The following is a 21,941-nucleotide window of genomic DNA, read 5'->3' on the forward strand; positions in this document are numbered from 1 at the left end:
GCAACCGTTTTCTGGGACTCCACAGGCATTTTGCAGTTGGATTTTCTTCACGAACAAAGGGCAATTAATGCATCCTATTACTGTCACCTTTTGGATGAAGCAAAAGCTGCGTATCGCAACAAGTGACATCGCCAACCAATCCAAAACGTCATTCTTCTCCATGACAATGCAAGGTCACACACTGCTGCTTTAACGGAGGAAAAACTGGAAGAAATTCACTAGACAGCTCTGGAACACCCTCCATACAGTCCGGATTTATTGCCCTGTGACTACCATTTGTTTGGACCCCTCAAACAAGACCTAGGAGAACAGCGGTTCGATGATGAACCGAGTGTAGAAGACTTCATGGGCAACTGGCTCCGCACACGTCCCTCTTCTTTCTATCAGGACAGCATAAAAAACTTACCAATCCAATGGAGAAAATGTGCACTGAAGGCAGGGCACTATGTAGAAAAGTGATCTCTATATGTTTTTCTTTGTTGATAAAAAAAATTTCAAATAATTCCCGTTTATATTTGATTCGTCTTCACAGATCGTTCTGACAATGTTTTAAAAGACTTTGTTCATCTGTCAGTATTGTTTTAATATTAACCCAATAGTTGATTTTCTTTTATACCAGAAAGAAGGGATTACATCAAGATCAGCAGTAATCTCACAAACAAACAAACAAACAAACAAACAAACAAACAAACAAACAAACAAACAAACAAACAAAAAATTGCAAAGAGCAACGGAGAGCAAAGAAGCAAGTACATCACGGTAAGTTACTGCCAGGAAGAGGTATCCCCACCTATGTGCTTCAGAATGTGGGTAGGAACAATATGAATCATGGCCAAAAATGTAATCGTTCACACGCTAAGTGACTGACCAGTCAATGATGGATACTACAGCTAGTTATTACTAAAGGTCACACAGTAAATCTCTATCTACATGGTGGGAAAAGAAATTAGCCAATTTACCTACAGAAACTGAAGCAAAATATATCACCTCAATGTTCTCTTTTAAGCTTATTAGAACTGTGTACTTTTCACATTAGGGCCTACTGGAAAATAGAGGAGATGCGACAGACAAGCAATCACATCTTATGCGAAAGAATGATAATTTTTATGAAAATCAGTGCCCATTCAGAAACTCTCTCGTTTTGAAGAATGTCATTATATTTCAGTCCCCAGTTTAATAGAAGGCAACATAATGAATAACTAAAACAACATGTCGCTGAGCAATACAGTATGTAAGTAAGTTAGTGAACTCATGTTCTCATCCCGAGGTAGTGCAGCTCCTTTTAAGGCACACCCCCATTGGAGGTGAGCTGCATGTACCATTTCAACCTCATACCAGCCTTCCTGTCATTCTTAAATTTCTGGCAGTACAGGGAATCCAACCCGGGTCCCCAAAGTCGACAACTAATAACACTAAAACCATTATGCTACGGAGGCGGACAACATAAGTACAAGATCTCAAAACATTCCACCATTATCTGACACAAAAAGCGTGGAGGGCATAGGAGAGATGTACTTATGAAGAGTGAGATACATTGGCTGGTAAAAAAAAGTGGACCACATTGAAAAAACTGAATCTGAAACAAATTAACACCAACATACTGATGTGGCTTCCATTTAGAGGTTTAGAGCTAAGAAACATACATTCAACATTTTTAGAGATAAGAGATCTTAAAAGCCATTCCATGAACTACTTTTCAGCCCTAAAGACTAAGCACTGGTTTTATTTCTATTGCTTTTACGATGCTGGAGTGGAAGCTATTGATGGATTATCAATATGTAGCATAAATTATAATCACAAGCACCAAAATTTCATTTTTTCCTCCATAATCATTTAATAAAGATGTCTCTTGGCTGAGAAGATGCAGTGACAGCTATCATTTCAGTCAAAGATGGATTAAACACCAGTTTTACTGCTAATGTAAGCGGTGCATCATTCAGAAGTGAGGGGTCTAATAGCAAACCTGGCAATCTCCACTTTTATACCTTTTGAGATAAGCCAAAAACTATTTCAAGTATAGTACATGCTCATTTTCATCGAATACTATGTACCTGTATCTGGATATATATTCTAAGACTCAGGAGATAAGTAGAGGCTAATGTATTGCTCAGTGGACTGGAAAACTGCAATAAAAATTTGGAGATTGCTGGGTATGCTGGTAAATAGAGATTGCCATGTTTGCTGTGGTAAAGAAAACATAAATGGTTCACAGTTATGCACTGGTTATCTATTATTATATTTTACACACTTCTATAATTGAAATATTTTCTCTCACACTACTTAGTCCTTTAATTCTTTGATTTGGTCTCAATAGTTTTTTTTTTTTTTTTTTTTTTTCTAGTTGCTTTATGTCGCACCGACAGGGATAGGTCTTATGGCGACAATGGAATAGGAATTGGCTAGGAGTGGGAAGGAAGCAGCTGTGGCCTTAATTAAGGTACAGCCCCAGCATTTGCCTGGTGTGAAAATGGGAAACCACAGAAAACCATTTTCAGGGCTGCCGACAGTGGGGTTTGAACCTACTATCTCCCGAATACTGGATACTAGCTGCACTTAAGCGACTGCAGCTATCGAGCTCAGTCTCAATAGTTTCATTAATTCTTAAATGCTTTAACACTTTTCAGCCACTAATAGCATTTAAATCTCACACCACTAAGTCATCTAATTCTTCAATTCTGTCGCACAATGGTTCTTCATTACAAGGCCTAGCTTCATTCCCTTCATCCCTTGCAAACAGACCACTGCAGTATCGTAGGCCGTTGACGTTGTACCAGTCTTCTCCGTCATGCCTAACCAGTAAATTTCGGACGTCATTCTTTTTTGTTTCCTTAACACGATTCCCTTCCTGAATTACCTGAGGTACAATCGCGTTCACACCTTTGTACTTGTTATTAACGGAGCTATAAGTACCTATATCCAATTTGTAGTGAGGTTCTCCTCTTATGATGCCACTAATTCCTGTTCTAGTCCTCTTTATGTAGAATCTCTTGCATTTGGAAATTTGGAAGTGTCATGATACAGTTCTACACTGCACATTGTTTTCCTAGTTTTACAAGAGTAGCATTCTCTCCAATAATGTCTAGGTAGTCATCAAGATTTGCAATTACTTCATTCTTGCGGATGTCTTTTTTTCAATATTTCTGAAAACTCTGTCGGGCGGAATGAAGCTACATTCCATTACAGGAAAAATTACTTCCATCATCTTCAAGTTCTTTGGAGCATGGCATTGAAACCAACTGGTGCACATGGAAGTATTATGCTATTCTTATTTTGTCCGCTGCATCCGTCTGCGAACAATCGCACTTTATCAGCTCTTGAGAAGTCTATTTTACTTCATTACAGAGAGCTGAAGCTACTTCATTTGCACCATTGCCAAAATGATCTGTCCAACTACATGAAAAAACAGTATCTCTGCCTAACTTAGATTTGGATAGACCTTCAATAATGGTAAGATTATAGAGGTAGAACGGCCTGCTGTAATATGAACTCTGGTCAGGCATTTCGGGTAGACAAAGGCTCTTCTAGCAATCGAAACTCAAAGTGACCACATTGTCTCTGTTCTCTCGCAGCATTTGATAGAAGGCACAGGCTTTCAATTTGTGAGCCCTCTTCTAGGCAAAAAAAAAAGTACTTTTTTTGGTAGCATCACGTTCTCTCTTAATCTGTTCCCCCCGTTCTATACATTTAGAACATGCATCAGTTGTAGGAGTTCCAAATCCAAGATTATAATGTCTACTTTTCTAGAATATCCAGAACAAACCCAAAGTTGTATATCAGCAGCTTCGTTATAGGTTCTTCAAATTGTGTCAACATTTAACGTTGCAGGTAAATATTTTCTTACTGATGTTTCACTCCGGCAATAATGCATTTCCCCACATTTAAACCTACTGATGAACGTCATTACAGATAATTCTTTCCTCTGGAGCTCGATCAATCAATACAAAAGTCTTCATTATGTAGCTTAGCCTGTGTTTGGTGATTCCAAGAATACCTAAGAAAGCTTTCTGGCAAAGGCCCCACAGGTATAATTTCAGGACCCCGTTTAACATGGAATTTTGTTTGGAATTGCTTTGTTCCATGTTGTCCATTCTTAGGGTGATGCCTAGAAATTGGAATCGCAGAATAATACTTCATTAAATGTTTGGATGTCTTTCATTGTTAATTTACAGCACTGGAATGCTTTTGTGTTATGGCCACACTTAGGATATTCTGGCAGCAATTTAGAGGAATACCTACAAAGAAGTGAAATAATGTAATATTATTAACCAAAATTATAAAATCACACACATACCTTGCAATACTTAGTGGAGAATATAATGCAAAATAGAAAATGGAACAAACCTCAAACTCTTGGCTGCATTTCTTTTCTATGTCTTTGGTTGTAATGGTGTTCTCCTTGCCTTCCTTGGTGATACTGGAGACAATGGTAATTACATTCTCGAATGCTCTGGTGTTCACATTAACATGCGAGAATTGTAGCGCAATCACTAATTAAGCTCAAATGAAAAGAAAAAAAAAAGACACAGGAACATCAACATGTGTTCTCCCACTCTCTGCGAGTACAGAAGCTGACTGTGTCATGTGATGGAGAATGCTGTCTTTGCAGTGTAACAGTGAGACTGCCATGTTTGCTATTAATCCATAAGTTCCTGTTTTCATAAAATAGGAAGAGATTCAAGTATGCTACAGAAGTTTCAGGACATGGAAGATAATGCTTTGAACTATTATTATCCACTGTCAGCTCAATTTCCTCCAAGGGTGGAGATTGCCAGGTTTGCTATTAGACCCTTCAAGTGTCCAATAAAGATACCAAACTAACTAATACACCTCCAACCAAACTAATTGCAACTCAAATATAATTATACTTTAGCCCTAATGAAATCATTATTGAATAAACACGTAACAATCCATACCCCCCAACTTCAACACAACACGCCTGCCAAAATCATAGATCCAGAGACATAAGAGTTATAGAAAATTATCACTCTAAAAAAATAATCTTACGACGGCGGTATACAAACTGATAACAATACCAAGTCAAATATAACGTGTATTATCGATTATAGGACAGATTCCTCTGAAAAGACTAAAACACCACCAAATTCTTTGAGTTTCAAGAACAAACCCCCGATAATGTTAATAACAAATATACTTGAGAGAGAAAAAGAGGATCTTATAGATATTTCTCTATTATAGGATATGTCCTACCTTGGGGACTAATGTCTTTCTGAGGAGCAACAGTAATCACAAATCTCTAACAGCCATCCCCTATTCAGGGATTGATCTAGTACAATGAGTTTGAGGAGGATTCGCTGTTGATAATGCCACTGAGATGACTCCATGAACTCGGTACCTATCAGAGACGACATGGATCAGGTTGCTGGAGGTGTACAATTAATAGGGTGACAGGTTCCCAGTCCTTCAGGATTTGCAAAATCACCACACTACAGCAGTCCAGGCAAAAACTGTCTCAAGGCAGAAAGAAACCTCGCTCTAAGTGAAAGAACTGTTAGATCAGGACTTTTGGAAGCCAATTTGAGGTCAAGAAGATATAACATTAGTGTGCAGCTTACTCCTTAGCATTGAGCATCCCTATTACAATTTGCATGTCAATACTGGAATTGCACTGTGGACCAGTGGTCAGTGTTGCTCTTCACAGATGAATCACATTTTCACAATATTGTCTCCTGTTGAGGGAGGAATGGGAAGTGATATTCACCTTGCAATATTTCTAAGAAGACCCCATTTCAAGGTGGTTCCATCATGGTTTAGGATGGTATCAGCTTCCATGCGTGAACAAAGACTGTCATCAATGATTGTTGGAGGCGTTTGGATGCACAACGATACATGGAGGAAGTGTTAACAGAGCATGTAAACCCCTTTGCTCCATTTGTTAGTGAAATTTTCAGACCGATGCACAAAGTCCGCTTCCATGCCACTCACTGTCTGTCGGGATTTCTTTGCAATGTCGACCAGCACATAGCCCAGATCTCAATCACACTGAGCACCCATGGGAAACACTTGGGGAAAATTACCAATCTTAAAATTCTGACACCCTGAATGAAATGATACCAGTGCTAATGGAGGAGAGGAAGTGCAGCTCCCATGAAATGATCCAGGACCCTGTGGGTAGCATGCCGTGCTGCAAGGAATCTTGTCCTTGTCCCCAGGGGAGGAAACACACAGTACTAGTGTGAGGTGGTGGTGGTGATTATTGTTTTAAGAGGAAGTACAACTAGGCAACCATCCTCTACATAACACTAATCAGAGAGAAAATATGGAAGGGGTCCGACACTTCGAAAAATGAAGATATCGGCCAAAGAAAGACAAGGGCCACGAAGGGCGTGAAAATGAAAGACTCCCTAGCCCTCGCAAACCTAATAGCGTCGGGGTCGGAAAAGAACAAGAGCTGACCAAGAGAGGTCGGATAGTAGAGATGAAAGTGAGGAGCCTGGCACAAGTAAGTGGAAACAATGCGAGGATACAGCTAAGGGCCCCGTAGTCGCCAACCCACGCTCCAAAGTTCAGAGCCCCTGAGGCCCCTTTTAGTCGCCTCTTACGACAGACAGGAGATACCGTGGGTGTTATTCTACCGCCCCCACCCACAGGGGGTGTACTAGTGTGAGAAAAGTGGTCATAGGCAAAATATTCAGGTGGAAGGTAGTGTATTAAGATACGCCAGCATCACTGTAATCCTATTCAGTAAAACTGCAAAAATGTGCAAAATTTTTAACAATACCATAAAATAATATTTTCAAAAATATCACAGGGAACTTTTATGTTGAGAATATTGCACATAGGGGAAACTCTTTGCAATGTGTTCTATTATCAATAAAAGCAAAACAGGGTTTCAGGTAAATAAATAAATACAATTTTAAAAAATGGAAATGATCCACTTATTTTTGCCAGTCAGTGTAATTTCATGTTGCTTTCCTCAACACAGGAGGTGTTATCACAGAGCAGTCCTCCAAGCCCAAGCCAAACGACATACCATTCATCATAAAGATAGGCTGCATAAGAAATGGTCTTACTGGCATATATTGTTCTTCAGTTCCTTTCATAATATCAAAGCCAAGGATCATACAGACAGGTTGATGAAAGAGACAAACTTATTCTAGCCTATATTATCCGCACACTTTATGTTGGTGCATTTACACCTTAGTGCTGAATCGGTCGACCTCGGCGATCTTCGAGATTCGTACTGGCAACCTTTGAAACACAAACTATGAATCGCTTAAGCATCGTTGTGCGACATCTGGCGTACACTTTACGTACTAGTACTGTTGTTGTTTACACAACAAATCCAAAGTATAGAATTCATGCTAGGAACAAGATTCGCATCGAGAAATGTTTTATAATGTTATATAATGTGTATGTGACATAGTTGTTGGCTTAAGATGATAACGGTTTAGAAACTTCGTATCGATCAATCATATTCTCGATTCAATTCAGATTTCATTTTCCTTCGGTTGGCAGCAGTATCGATACCGGGACACCTCCCTCCTTACTCCTCACCCCCGTACACAAATGCACCAACATAAAGTGTGCGGACTATACTATATGCAGTGCACTGTAAACTTTACATCTCAGACGAGTCTGGGCTTCAAGATTCATTAACCATTTATAATTACCAAACAATGATCTATATGTAGGTTTCAGTCTTATGAATAATGCAAAAAAAATATGTTTGTGAAGCAGCAGTCTATCAGTAAATGTGTCCTTGGCACACTGCCTAGCCACACAAACATCATGGCAAGGTCACTAGGCAAGAGCATCACGAGGATCACTGCCAAAATGTTCTGGGAGTGAAACACTGTTACTTAATATGCGCAGTATTTTAGGACAGTAAAAGTCTGACACAAACCATCTAAATAATGTATGACTAACCAGCTGCACCAATTCTGCTCAATATTCATGTAACTTTAGATAGCATTAAGATAATGAGGAAGATAAGAGAAGAGGATATATAAATATATTTTAAAGAACAGGTTGAAAATGATCATGATTAATATAAGAATAAGGAAGCACTGATTACCAATAAGATAATACTGGTAGATTTAAGAGCACAGAAAATTAAGAATTTGAATCCAAGCATAACTAAAGCACACATTTAATCTTCAATGGGTTAATAACATAAACAGGACTGTAAATAAAGGTTACAAATATCTTCATATGGTTATAAGTGTATTAGTGGTTATAGTATGGAGGTAACGGGGAAGGGGTATAAGTGCCTGTCACACTCTCCAGGAAACCATACCGTAAGTCGCACGACAAAAATTCATGCTTTGAAGGAAAAAAGTGTCATCTATTAGTCTGATCCTTGAATTACGTGATGAAAGGAATGATAGTGATGTGACCATATGGAAAAGGCTTCAAAATAACCTTGGAAAGATACTGTGCAGTCTAACAAAACCATACCTTAAATCACAATGGGAATTTAACATTGGCAACCTTAGGTATGCTTTCTTAAATGAAGTTCCTGCATTGTCTTCTTGTATGTACTAAAATATGAAATAACCAGCTTGTGAATCAAGATAATGTATAGTACAGACATTTACTGGGTTGCATATTTTATAACTGGTAATTTTAACTAAGGTGCTGTGATTTGTTTCTTCATGCTGACAAGTGCATCGCACAAAATCAAAATAATATTACCATGTGGAGAGTTATGTCAGGTTTACATGAAGAAAATCATAAACATCAAGTGAGAAAACTGTCTCTAATGTTGAAGTTCTCGAGAAAGCATGTCCTAAGAGTGTAGAAGCATTGATTGTTTCCCATCGCCTCAGATGGGCAGGACATGTGCGCCGTATGAATGACACCAGACTACCGCGCCAGATCCTCTATGGTGAACTTAGCTCCAGTTGAAGACCACGGGGTGCCCCTCTGAGACGTTTCAAAGACCAACTGAAACAAACCTTAAAGATGGCGGAAAGAAACCTACAAACCTGGGAAAACTTGCCAAGGACCGTTTACTTTGACAGCAAAGTGTCTGTGCCTCAGTTCAACACTTCGAACAAGAACGCTGCAGACATGAAGATATTAAGCGACAGGAAAACAAACTTCAAACCCAACCAAGATCTCTCCCGTCCCTTAGCTGTGCGATGTGTGGACGTATGTTCTATGCACAAATTGGTTTGTACAGTCACCAGAAGTTTAAACACAAACTGTTGTGAATTGAAGGGAGCTATTAGGCAGGAAATCTGTAAACTCTGAAACGAGTAACTGCCGACAACGACAACATGAAGAAATAACAATTTCTTTTCTGCCAGTGGGTCATACGAAATTCTTTTGTGACGGGACTTTTGGTCTCATAAAAATAAAGTGCCGCATGACACATACTTCTTCTCTGACAGATACTGTTTCAGTCATTTAAGATAGCACCCGAGTCAAAACTTAACAAAGCTATCATCATCGGAAAAGAAACCAGCGAGCTGTTAATAAATATGCAGGACTGGCAACATGGTTGGAAAAAAGTTCCTTATATCACATCTTTGTCATTTTACTGTGAAAAGGAATATGCCCGGGGTCATTATGTGTCAACAAAAATTAGACAGTCAACTCTAATTGAGAGCCAGATAAATCTTCCTTATAACCTACCCAAGAAGTTGGAAGTAAAAGGCATGTTCGCAAAAAGGACAAAATATCTATTTGAAAGTACTGTACAGTAGAAACAAGGGATTCATTGTATCAAAGGCCAGGCAACATTAAGGCCACTGAACCTGGGCCAAGTAGCAAGATGGATTGTGTGCACAAAACAAAAAGAAATATGTAGACTAATTAAGAACTTTCCAGAAAAATGAGCAACAATTCAGTTTTGTAACTACAAGATACAAGACAGATTAATAATGTAAATCATTAATTAATACGGTACTGACTGTGTGTAGTTTCAGAACAATCTTTTTAAAAATCCAACATTGTTGTTATTATTATTATTATTATTACATCTTCAGAGAGAACTACTGCGTATATGAGTGCCGCAAGACTAAAACTTCCTTTTTAATTTTTTTCAAATTTTGAACAAGTTTACACATTTAATTTCTGGAGAATAAAACTCCTAAATGGTTATGAAAAACATTTTAATACGCCAAGCTGATATTCCTTTATCCAGTGAAACAGTCAGATTTTCTTATATATATATATATATATATAAAATCGGATTACTATACCCCATTTTCCAGTCCATTTTCTTGAAATTCAATAAACTCTGTCTTGCAACTTGAAGTTACATAAAGAAATCAGTTTTTAAGCTGGAGACTTTTGGTTTTCACAGAAATTATCACAAATTTATCTACTATCCGGATATAAAATTAAGAAATGTGATTTTCCGACTATGGCTTCCTGGAGGGCATTACAATTAGGGTATGGTTCTAGTGTATGGGACCCTCACCAAGATTACTTGATACAAGAAGTGGAAGAGATGAAAGGAAAGCAGCATGAGTTATTCTGGCTGATTTCTGACAAAAGAGTATATACATCTTCATTATAGACTATTATGCTGTTAAGCATTCAGTCTGCAAGCCTCTGAATTTACTAATCACCACCACAATCATCTATTTGTAACTAGTTCTGTGACCTCGTTTAGTACTATACCTCTTATCTTTAAACTGTTGGAAAATGAGTCTAACCAACATCGTCTTGGTCTCCCTCTACACCTCTTACCCTCCATAACAGAGTCCATTATTTTCGTAGATAACCTATCCTCCTCCATTCGCCTGACATGACCCACCACCGAAGCCGGTTTATGCATACAGCATCATCCATCGAGTTCATTCCTAACTTAGCCTTTATTTCCACATTCCTAGCAGTACCCCTCTGCCATTGTTCCCACATGCGTGTACCAGCAATCATTCTCACTACTTTCATGTCTGCTACTTCTAGCTTATGAATAAAATATCCTGAGTCCACCACGATTTCACTCCCATAAAGCAAAGTTGATCTGAAAACAGACTGACGTAAAGATAGTTTCGTGCGGGAGCTGACTTCCTTCTTATAGAATACTGTTGATCGCACCTGCGAGCTCACTGCATTAGCTTCACTGCACCTGGACTCAATCTCACTTACTATACTACCACCTTGGGAGAAAATACATCCTAAATACTTGAAATTACCTACCTGTTCCAGCTTTGTATTCCAAATGTGACATTCAATTCTCTTCAATTTCTTACCTACTGACATCAATTTAGTCTTAGAGAGACTAATTTTAATACCATACTCATTGCACCTATTTTCATGTTCCAAGATATTAGACTGCAGGCTTTTGGCACAATTTGCCATTAAGACTAGGTTGTCAGCATAAGTTAGACTGCTTACTACATTTTCACCTAACTGAATCCCTCCCTGCCACTTAATAACTTTCAGCAGATGATCCAGTAAACTATGAACAACAAAGGTGAAAGATTACAGCCTTGTCCAACACCAGTAATTAATTACCTTGAAGCAAGAACTTATTCTACTGTCAATTCTCACTGCAGCCCAATTGTCAACATAAATACCTTTGATTGATTTTTAATAATCTATCCTTAATCCAACAGTCTCCCAGTATGGCGAACATTTTTCCCTCGGTAATCTGTCATTTGCCTTCTCTAGATCTATGAAAAATAAACATAAATATCTATTCCTCCCGAAGCATTTTTCAACTACCTGCCACATACTGAAAATCTGATCCTGACAGCCCATCTGTGATCTGAAACCACACTGATTTTCATCCAACTTCCTCTCAACCACTGATTGCACCCTCGCTTCCAAGATGCCAGTGAACACTTTGCCTGGTATACCGATTAATGAGATACCTCAATACCTGCAATCCTTCCTGCTCCCTTGCTTATAGATAGGTGCCATTACTGCTTTTGTCCAATATGAAGGTATCTTACTAACACTCCATGCTAATCTTATTACTCTATGAAGCCATTTTTTCCCTGCTTTCCCACTATAATTCACCATTTTAGGCCTAATTTCATCTATTCATGGTGCATTATGACAAGGGAGTTTATTTACCATACTTTCCACTTCATCAAGTGTAATTTCACTAACATCATTGTCCTCCTCCCCATAAGCTTGGCTGTTTGCGACATTACAAGGAAGATACCTTTTTGCATTGAGAAGATATTCAAAATATTCGTTCCTCCTGTCCACTGATTCCTTGGGACCTATTATGAGTTTATGATTTACCCAAAACAGTATTCATTTCCTTTTACCCTCCCTTCCTAAGTTTCCTTATTGCTGCCCAGAAAGGTTTCCCTGCTGCTTGACCTAACCTCTCCAAGTTATTACCAACATCATCTTCTTGGATTCCACAATTACAGCATGTGTTTTTCTCTTAACATTTCTTCTATATACAATTCCTTTTCTGCGTTAGTCCATGTTTGAAGCCATTTCTGATGAGCCTTCTTTTCACATTTACAAGCTGCTCTCACTTTTATCATTCCACCGAGATGTTTGCTTTTTCCCATCCTTTCACACAGTTGTTCCTAGACATTCCCTTGCTGTTAATACTACATCATCACTGTATGCCACCTATTCTCTTCCTAGATCCTGAAGCTGCTTACTGTCCACTGTTTGTAACTTTTCACAAATCATATCCACGTACTTCTGCCTTATTTTCTTGTTCTGGAGATTTTCTACCCTTATCAGTCTACAGACATATTTCACTTTCTCTATCCTAGGCCTAGAGATAGTTCACTACATATCAGATAATGGTCTGTATCATCAAATAAATCCCTGGAATACCCTCACAGATTTCCTGAATTGAAAGTTGGTTATGATATACAGTAAGTCTTGCTCAACCGACCTTCGCTTATCCGACATTCTGTGTTATCCGACACTGGTAGACATAATTTTGAACTTCTGGTAAGACTAAATTCTGGCACACCTGGTGTGGAGGGTGTGACCGTGGGAACACCACTGGCCTGACAGCTGGCGGTAGGACCGGTATTTTCTCAAGGACAGGTGCAACGAGTCTTCAGTCATTGTTCAGTGTAGTATTGGTTGGGTGCGGATGTTATAGTTTTCATATCCTCTGAGTATGGTGAGTAAACCGAAGAAAGTGATTGTTTCTATGGAAGACAAGTTGTGTGTGTTAAAAAGACTGGACAATGGGGAAACTCTTCGAAAAGTGGCATAAATTATGTTGTTGGACGTGTTACAGTATGAGACTAAAGAAAACGAGGGAAGAAATTGAAAAGTGGTGATATACCAGAGCAACAAGTGATGCACTGAAAATCAGAAAAACAATGAAAAAATGTGAGTACGAAAAAGTAAGCGAAACACTATTTCTTTGGTTCACTCAAGACTGGGAAACGGGCCTGCCAATATCTGGCCCCATTCTGGAAGAAAAGGCAGTGTATTTTCAGGAGGAGTTTAATGAAGGGGACCCTAATGTTACTACCAGTGTCGGGTGGCTTGATCGGTGGAAAAAACGGTACGGCATTATGCAGCTTAATATCTGTGGAGAAAAACTGTCAGCTAAATCTGATGAGGGTGTGAAATTTAAAAAGGAATTTCAAGAAATAATTCTTGCTAAAGGATTAACCAGTGATCAGATTTTTAATTGTGATGAGACTGGGCTAAATTTCAATATGCTGCCATCATAAGCTCTCGCAGCCCAACCCGAGACGTCTGCACCTGGCTACAAGCGTAGTAAGGAAAGAGTTATTCTTCTTGCCTGTAGTAATGTTACTGGGAACTTAAAAGCTAAATTGCTTATGATCGGTAAAGCAAAGAAGCTTAGGGCATTTAAAAACATTTCTGTTAATGCTGTTCCAGTCCATTACACAAATCAGAAGGCTGCCTGGATGTCTGCTGACATCATTAAAGACTGGTTTTTTGTGCAGTTTGTTCCAGATGTAGAACAATTTCTATCTTCAAATAATCTCCCTAGAAAAGCTTTTCTTCTACTAGACAATGCTCCATCACACCCAAATGAAGAGCAACTTAGAAGTGGTGACATCAAAGTCATGTTCCTCTCTACTAACGTGATGTCATTATGCCAGCCAATAGACCAATACGTGCTGGAAATATTGAAGAGGAAATATCGACGGAAACTCCTTTCATCCCTGATAGAGGAAATGGACAATGACAACAACATGATAGAAAAATCAAAACGAATCAACATGAAAGACATCGCATACTGGATAGCGCGGTCTGAATTGCGTCCTGGCTGTGAGGATGGTACGACTCAAGATGTGAGTAAGTGGTGTGCACAAGATCAGCTGTTTGAACTAACTGACCCTGATATTACTGAGTTTGTGAATGCTAAAGAAAATGAGGATGATGAAGAAGAAGAGCGAGGCATACAGAACAAAAGGAGAAAACGATGTCTAACAGTGAAGGATTAAGTGAATTGGAAATGGCATTAACCTACGTTGAGCAACAGCTGGAAGCAAGCACAACGGAGGTGTTGACTTTCCGTCGATGGTGGGATCTCGCAGCAAGAAAACGTGAATCAGCAGGCAAGCAGACATTGTTGACAAGTTCCTTTTCGTAAGACATTTGGAATGTTTTCGTTCAATACTGCATGTACTGTACAATTGAATTGACAATTCAATAAACAGAGTGCCGTAAAAAGTGTCATTGATTTAGTAACACAGTATAGACTTCATGTTTGTTTTAGTTTGTTTTCGAAGTTATTCTGTATTATCCGAAATTTTCGGTCATCCGACGTGCTCCAGGTCCTGTTTAGATAATCGAGACTCTACTGTAGTCTATTATGGATCTGGTGCTCCTACTCTTCCATGTGTAGCAGTGAATAGCGTTATGCTTGAAGAATGCATTTTTAAATGATAATTCCATACTAGCACAGAAATCCAGCAAATGGTTCCCATTCGTATTAGCTTCCATATCTTTCCTTAAGTTTGATTTCCAACTCTCGCATTGAAATCGCCCAATTGCACTATTCTATCCTTGTTGTGGACCCTGACTATGATGTCACTCAATACTTCATAAAACTTGTCAACTTCATCCTCATCTGCACCCTCACATGGTGAATACACCGAGGCAATTCTCATTCTAATTCTTCCAACTGCCAAATCTACCAACATTATTCGCTCATTTGCGTGCCTAACAGAAACTATCTTGCATGCAATATTATTCCTGATGAGCAGTTCTACCCCACACTCTGCCCTTCCCTTTTTTAACACCCATGAAGTACACTTTATAATCTCCTATCCCTTCCTCGTTATCTTCCCTTACCCAAATATCATTAACTCCTAACACATCTAGATGTATCCTCTTTGATGACTCAGCCAGTTCTACTTTCTTTCTTCCACATGCCCCATTAATATTGATAGCTCCCTATCAAATTCCATTTCATTCGCCATGTTGTTTCCATGGAGACCCTCTCCTGTCAAATGGAAGTGGGACTCTGTTACTCCCATACGTCCAAGGCTCACTTCAAATGTTCTGAGCGTGCTCGATGAAAAATTCTATAAAGCAGGATGCTACCCTTGCACATAGTCCAAGTGAGGATCTCTCCTCTCGGGTTAGGGACCACCAGTGGATTGCATAGTCCTAGCCGCTTGAGCACAAGGAGGGCTATGATTCAGAATATGTCCAAGATGCCCACTCCCATTCCACAGCAACTGGTATACCGACTTTCAGGACCACTTACTAGACCACTCAGCCATTGCCCATGGTTCACGAACTAGGACGTGACTACAGTAATCCACACCATGAACCATTGGGATGAAAAAAAGGAGTAGTGTTACAAAAATATTACAAACTTTAGGCTGGGATGACTTGGAAGTAAGGAGATAAACAGCTTGACTAAGCAGAATGTTCACAAGATATCAGCTTCATTTCCCATATAAAATCTTCTTTACATTAAATCAATAGAAGTAAACTTCAACCTCTTTGACACTATACTGTATATAGCATCACAATAGTATAGTATTATTATTTATTTACATAGTTTACGCCCACATTGGAGCTCTTAAATCAAACCCAAATACATTTACGTTAACAAAGAATTAACCGAAGATTTAGCTTGCATCATCTTCTTCCTTTCCCAAAACCTCTTCATTCTGGCTGACCTTTCTTCATCAGATATGACATATTGTTTGTGTTGTACAGTTTTTAATGACAATCTTATTTGTTTGTTCTTGAGAATCCTTTTTTCTTCTCTGTTTTCAATTTGCTTCATTGTAATATTCAGCTCTTCTAAATCATTCTGAACTTCTTTAAACCAATTATTTTTTGTTTTACTTTTCCAAAAGTAATTAAATAGTTGTTTTATTATCCTATTATCATTTAATCTAGAAAGATGACAGAAAGGCAATTCTTCTTTTTCTCATCGTATCTACTATAGATTCACTTTCCCTATAAACCACTGCATTAGGCAATAATCTCCATTGTCCCTCCACCTGATGTTTTTTATTAATGATTGTTCTGAGTATCCTTCTGTCAACCTTTTGCAGTGTATCAGTTGTTGCTTTGGTGTTCAATTTAAATAGTGTTTCACAGCATAAGTCGCTTCAGGTTTAATGATGGAACAGTAATGTTGAAGTTTAGCATTTATTGAAAGAGATTTTTTCTTGTACGTTGGCCATGTAATTAGTTGTGCTTTTTTTAAACTTAAATGTTCTGCTTTCTATTGATGATTTTTCATTGGTGTTCCAAGTTATAATTTCAATAAAGATATTTAAACTTATTCACAATTTTAATTTGTTTGGTATTGGCTAAGGTAATGGTTGGTGCTGTAACAGGGAAGGTTGGCATTATTTCTGTTTTTTTATATGAAATTTGCAATCCAACTTTCCTTGTTATGTTATCAAGTTCTTCTATTTGCAATTTAGCTTCTTCCATATCATTAGCAAGTAGTGCAAGATCATCAGCGAATGCTGAACAATTGAGTCTTATTTTTCTACCAATCTTGATGTTAGGTTGACACATCTTATTCCATTCCCGCATGATTTTTTCCAACACACAATTGTATAGTATTGTATATATTAAATCAATAAAAGTAAATTCCACCGATTTAATGTAAGCAGAATGTATTGAGCTGTCAGTGGAGAGATGGTTTGGAATGAAGTTAGTAGATAAATAAACTTTGGTGGAGTTTTTAATAGTTGGAAAACCATAAAATGAAGATAAAGTTGAAATTCAAGATGAGAAATTGGGCAAATATTCAATTGCAGAAAGACGAATTAGGGAATGGAATAATTTATCAAGCAAGATGTGTGAAGCATTCCAACTACTTCAAAATAATTTAAGAAAAGACTAGACCGGGCAAGTTGGCCATGCGCGTAGAGGCGCGCGGCTGTGAGCTTGCATCCAGGAGATAGTAGGTTCGAATCCCACTATCGGCAGCCCTGAAAATGGTTTTCCGTGGTTTCCCATTTTCACACCAGGCAAATGCTGAGGCTGTACCTTAATTAAGGCCATGGCCGCTTCCTTCCAACTCCTAGGTCTTTCCTATCCCATCGTCGCCATAAGACCTATCTGTGTCAGCGCGACGTAAAGCCCCTAGCAAAAAAAAAAAAACAACAAGAAAAGACTAGGTAAACAACTGATAGTGAATCTACCACCTGGGTGGCAGCCCTGAATGCAGATCAATGGTGATTGATTGAAACATCATTCTGAAAGGAGATATTGCACTAGAATTTGTATGTAATCATAAACAAGAATGCAAGCACTTCATCACTGGAAAAATATTAAGTTGAAATGTTATGTCCAGAAGGATTCCATTAGATACATAACCTATACACAACAGGAAGCAGAAGAATAAATGTAAATCAGACATTGCATGAGACTTCTTAAGAGGATGCAGTAAATGCTGAGATCAACAGAAGGATGTGGTATTTGCTGAACAACCATCCTTAAATATCAAATTGAAGTTCAGCACTGCAATAAGCTAATGAAGGTATATTTGTACTCCTTTTGTAGACCAGATGGTAGAAAGAAATAGATTAATAGTATATTTTGATCAGGTAATAGGTAAGTCATTTATTTAATTAATTTTTTTCAAGGCAAATTTAGTAAGAAAACAAATAAGTACGTACCTTTATTGGCTACTTCCCAGGCTGTCTCAAAGGTCCATCTGTTTTCACACTGAGCAAGCTGCCCCTTATCCATAAATGAGAGTAACTCACTTGAACTTCCAGAGCGATAAAATCTGCGAGATGCTCGTTCCCTCGACATGTTTTTTTTTTTTTACACTACCTAATAGAAAAGGGAAAAAGAAAATTATCTTATCACTGGTATACAGTTAAGAAATAGAGAAATATATTTTATAGTTTTTTTTACACAGTTCAATCTGTGTGTAAAGATGACAAAAAGCGAATATCTCTCTAGAATGATTAAGTAAGAGCAGGTTGTTAAAAAAAACAAAAAGGCATATAAAAAAATGGCTCCAAACAGGGACCAATTCAGACAAGGAATTGCCCGAGATGAAAGAAACAGAGCAAAACGAATAGTTGTTAAATCCAAGAAGAAATCATGGAAAGATTTTGGTAAGAACCTCAAAAAAGGCTAGGTCAAGCAGCAGGGAAACCTTTCTGGATAGTAATAAAGAATCTTAGAACGGGAGTGAAAAAGACGATGATTAGAGTTTAGGCTAAATCAGGTGAACGCATAATAGATGCTAAGGAATGAATGGACAGGTGGAAGGAATATTTTTAAATACTTCTCAACGTAAAAGGAAATCTTCCTGGTGAAGTGGCGAACAACCGAACACATGGGGAGGAAGACAATGATGATGCTGAAATTACACTCGATGAAGTGGATAGGTTGGTAAATAAACTCCATATCGTAATCTATAATCTTTACAATTTTACAACCATATCTTTTAAACTCCAAGAACAGCAGCTGAGTGTACAACTGAAAATTGGACTTAAATACGAGAGTTGATGAATTGACCAACAAGCAAGATACGATTGTTCATGTGCACGAAAATTTTTTTTTTATATATTGTATTTTATCCTGTACATATATATATAAGTTAGTTTAAGTGAAAATATGTTTTATACACTAATTTTAGGACCTCAACATAATATTTTAGACATACAGTTGCATTATTGTACATACTGACATATGCCAATTCACGTTAAGACATGCCCCATTTGTACGTGACTAAATGCACATCATCATATGACATTCCCTTGACAATGCAATTTAATCAAAGCTTCATCATATAAATATGTATTCATGGTTCAGCTGAAGATGACCTTGTATGTGGGGTCGAAACCGGTCCTGTAGCTTAATATAAGCAATAAACAAGTATTGATTGGTGGAAATTCTTTCCTATTTTTAATTGAATAAACTCCATAGTCACAAAGCAGCAGGAATAGATGAAATTAATCCTGAAATGGTGAAATATAGTGGGAAGGCAGGGATAAAATGGCTTCATAGAGTAATAAGATTAGCATGAAATGCTAGTAAGGTACCTTCTGATTGGACGACAGCAGTAATTGCACCTATATATAAGGAAGGAACAGAAAAGATTGCAACAACTATCGAGGTATTTTACTGACCAGTACACCAGGCGAGGTATTCACTGGCATTCTAGAAGGGAGGTTGCAATCAGTGGTTACGAGTAAGATGGATGAAAACCAGTGTGGTTTCAGACCCCCAGAGAGGCTGTCAGAATCCAATTTTCAATATGCACCAGGTAATTGAAAATGTTTCGAGGAATAGACAGTTATGTTCATGGTTCATATATCTAGGGACGGCATGTGGCAGAGTAATAATATGCTGATATAATATACTGATTTTTTATATCCCACCTTTTCAATACAATTGGTTTTATGTTGTTAGATCATAATGCTACAACACTGTTTTATAGGGACATGTTTCGCTTGAATTTCAAGCATCCTCAGCCTATATAATCATCTCAAGGTTAAGACCTGTCGTATTTGATTAGTTTTGACAAATTTGTGCTTAATTATAATTCTAACAATAAAGTAATAAAATATATAAATATAATATAAATATAATAATATAAATATAAATATATAAACATAGGAATTTATGGTTCATGTTTATGGGTTACTGTAGTCACGTCCTAGTTCGTGAACCATGGGCAACGGCTGAGTGGTCTAGTAAGTGGTCCTGAGAGTCGGGATACCAGTTGCTATGGAATGGGAGTGGGCATCTCGGACATATTCTGAGTCCTGGCCCTCCTTGTGCTCAGGCGGCTAGGACTATACAACTCACCGGTGGTCCATAACCCGTTAGAGGAGAGATCCTCACTTGGACTATGTGCAAGTAGGGCAGCATCCTGCTTCGTGAATTTACCGAGCTTAGAACACTTTAAGCAAGCCTCGGACCTATGGGAGTAATGGAGTCCCACTCCCATTTGACAGGCGAGGGACTCCTTGGAAACAACTTGGCGAACGAAATGGAATTCGATGGGGAGCTATCAATATTAATGGGGCTTATGGAAGAAAAAAGGTAGAACTGGCTGAGTCAGCAAAGAGGATGCATCTGGATGTGCTAGGAGTAAGTGATATTCGGGTAAGGGGAGATAATGAGGAAGAGATAGGAGATTATAAAGTGTACTTGACGGGTGTTAGAAAGGGAAGGGTAGAGGCTGGGGTAGGGCTCCTTATCAGGAATACCATTGCACGCAACATAGTTTCTGTTAGGCGCGTAAATGAGCGAATGATGTGGGTAGATTTGTCAGTGGGAGGAATTAGGACAAAAATTGTGTCCGTGTATTCACCATGTGAGGGTGCAGATGAGGATGAAGTTGACAAGTTTTATGAAGCATTGAGTGACATCGTGGTCAGGGTCAACAACAAGGATAGAATAGTGCTAATGGGCGATTTCAATGCGAGAGTTGGGAACAGAACTGAAGGATACGAAAGGGTGATTGGTAAATGTGGGGAAGATATGGAAGCTAATGGAAATGGGAAGTGTTTGCTGGACTTCTGTGCTAGTATGGGTTTAGCTGTTACGAATACATTCTTCAAGCATAAGGCTATTCACCGCTACACATGGGAGGCTAGGGGTACCAGATCCATAATAGACTATATCTTAACAGAATTTGAATTCAGGAAATCTGTTAGGAATGTACGAGTTTTTCGCGGATTTTTCGATGATACAGACCACTATCTGATCTGTAGTGAACTAAGTAGCTCTAGGCCTAGGGTAGAGAAAGTGAAATCTGTCTGCAAACGAATAAGGGTAGAAAGTCTCCAGGACGAGGAAATTAGACAGAAGTACATGGATATGATTAGTGAGAAGTTTCGAACAGTAGACAGTAAGCAAGTTCAGGATATAGAAAGTGAATGGGTGGCATACAGGGATGCTGTAGTAGAAACAGCAAGGGAATGCCTAGGAACAAATGTGTGTAAAGATGGGAAAAGGCGAACATCTTGGTGGAATGATGAAGTGAGAGCAGCCTGTAAACGTAACAAGAAGGCTTATCAGAAATGGCTCCAAACAAGGGCCAAGGCAGACAGGGATTGGTACGTAGATGAAAGAAACAGAGCGAAACAAATATTTGTTGAATCCAAAAAGAAGTCATGGGAAGATTTTGGTAATAACCTGGAAAGGCTAGGTCAAGCAGCAGGGAAACCTTTCTGGACAGTAATAAAGAATCTTAGGAAGGGAGGGAAAAAGGAAATGAACAGTGTTTTGAGTAATTCAGGTGAACTCATAATAGATCCCAGGGAATCAGTGGAGAGGTGGAGGGAATATTTTGAACATCTTCTTAATGTAAAAGGAAATCATCATGGTGGTGTTGCAAACAGCCAAGCTCATGGGGAGGAGGAAAAGGATGTTGGTGAAATTATGCTTGAGGAAGTGGAAAGGATAGTAAGTAAACTCCATTGTCATAAGGCAGCAGGAATAGATGAAATTAGACCTGAAATGGTGAAGTACAGTGGGAAGGCAGGGATGAAATGGCTACATAGAGTAGTAAAATTAGCGTGGAGTTTTGGTAAGGTACCTTCAGATTGGACGAAAGCAGTAACTGCACCTATCTATAAGCAAGGGAACAGGAA

General features: G+C 38.5%; 1 protein-coding gene across 1 annotated transcript in view; it reads right to left on the reverse strand.

The window, feature by feature from the left end:
• The window catches only part of Glys (glycogen [starch] synthase), a 146,292-nt gene that overhangs the window by 119,384 nt on the left and 4,967 nt on the right, over positions 1-21,941 (reverse strand). The window contains exon 2 of the mRNA XM_067135130.2: positions 17,997-18,156. Within this exon, the coding sequence (XP_066991231.1) occupies positions 17,997-18,135 (139 nt within the window). The 5' untranslated portion in view covers positions 18,136-18,156. The remainder of the gene's footprint in view (positions 1-17,996; positions 18,157-21,941) is intronic.

This window comes from Anabrus simplex, chromosome 1 (genome assembly GCF_040414725.1).
Source record: "Anabrus simplex isolate iqAnaSimp1 chromosome 1, ASM4041472v1, whole genome shotgun sequence".
Lineage (NCBI taxonomy): Eukaryota > Metazoa > Arthropoda > Insecta > Orthoptera > Tettigoniidae > Anabrus > Anabrus simplex.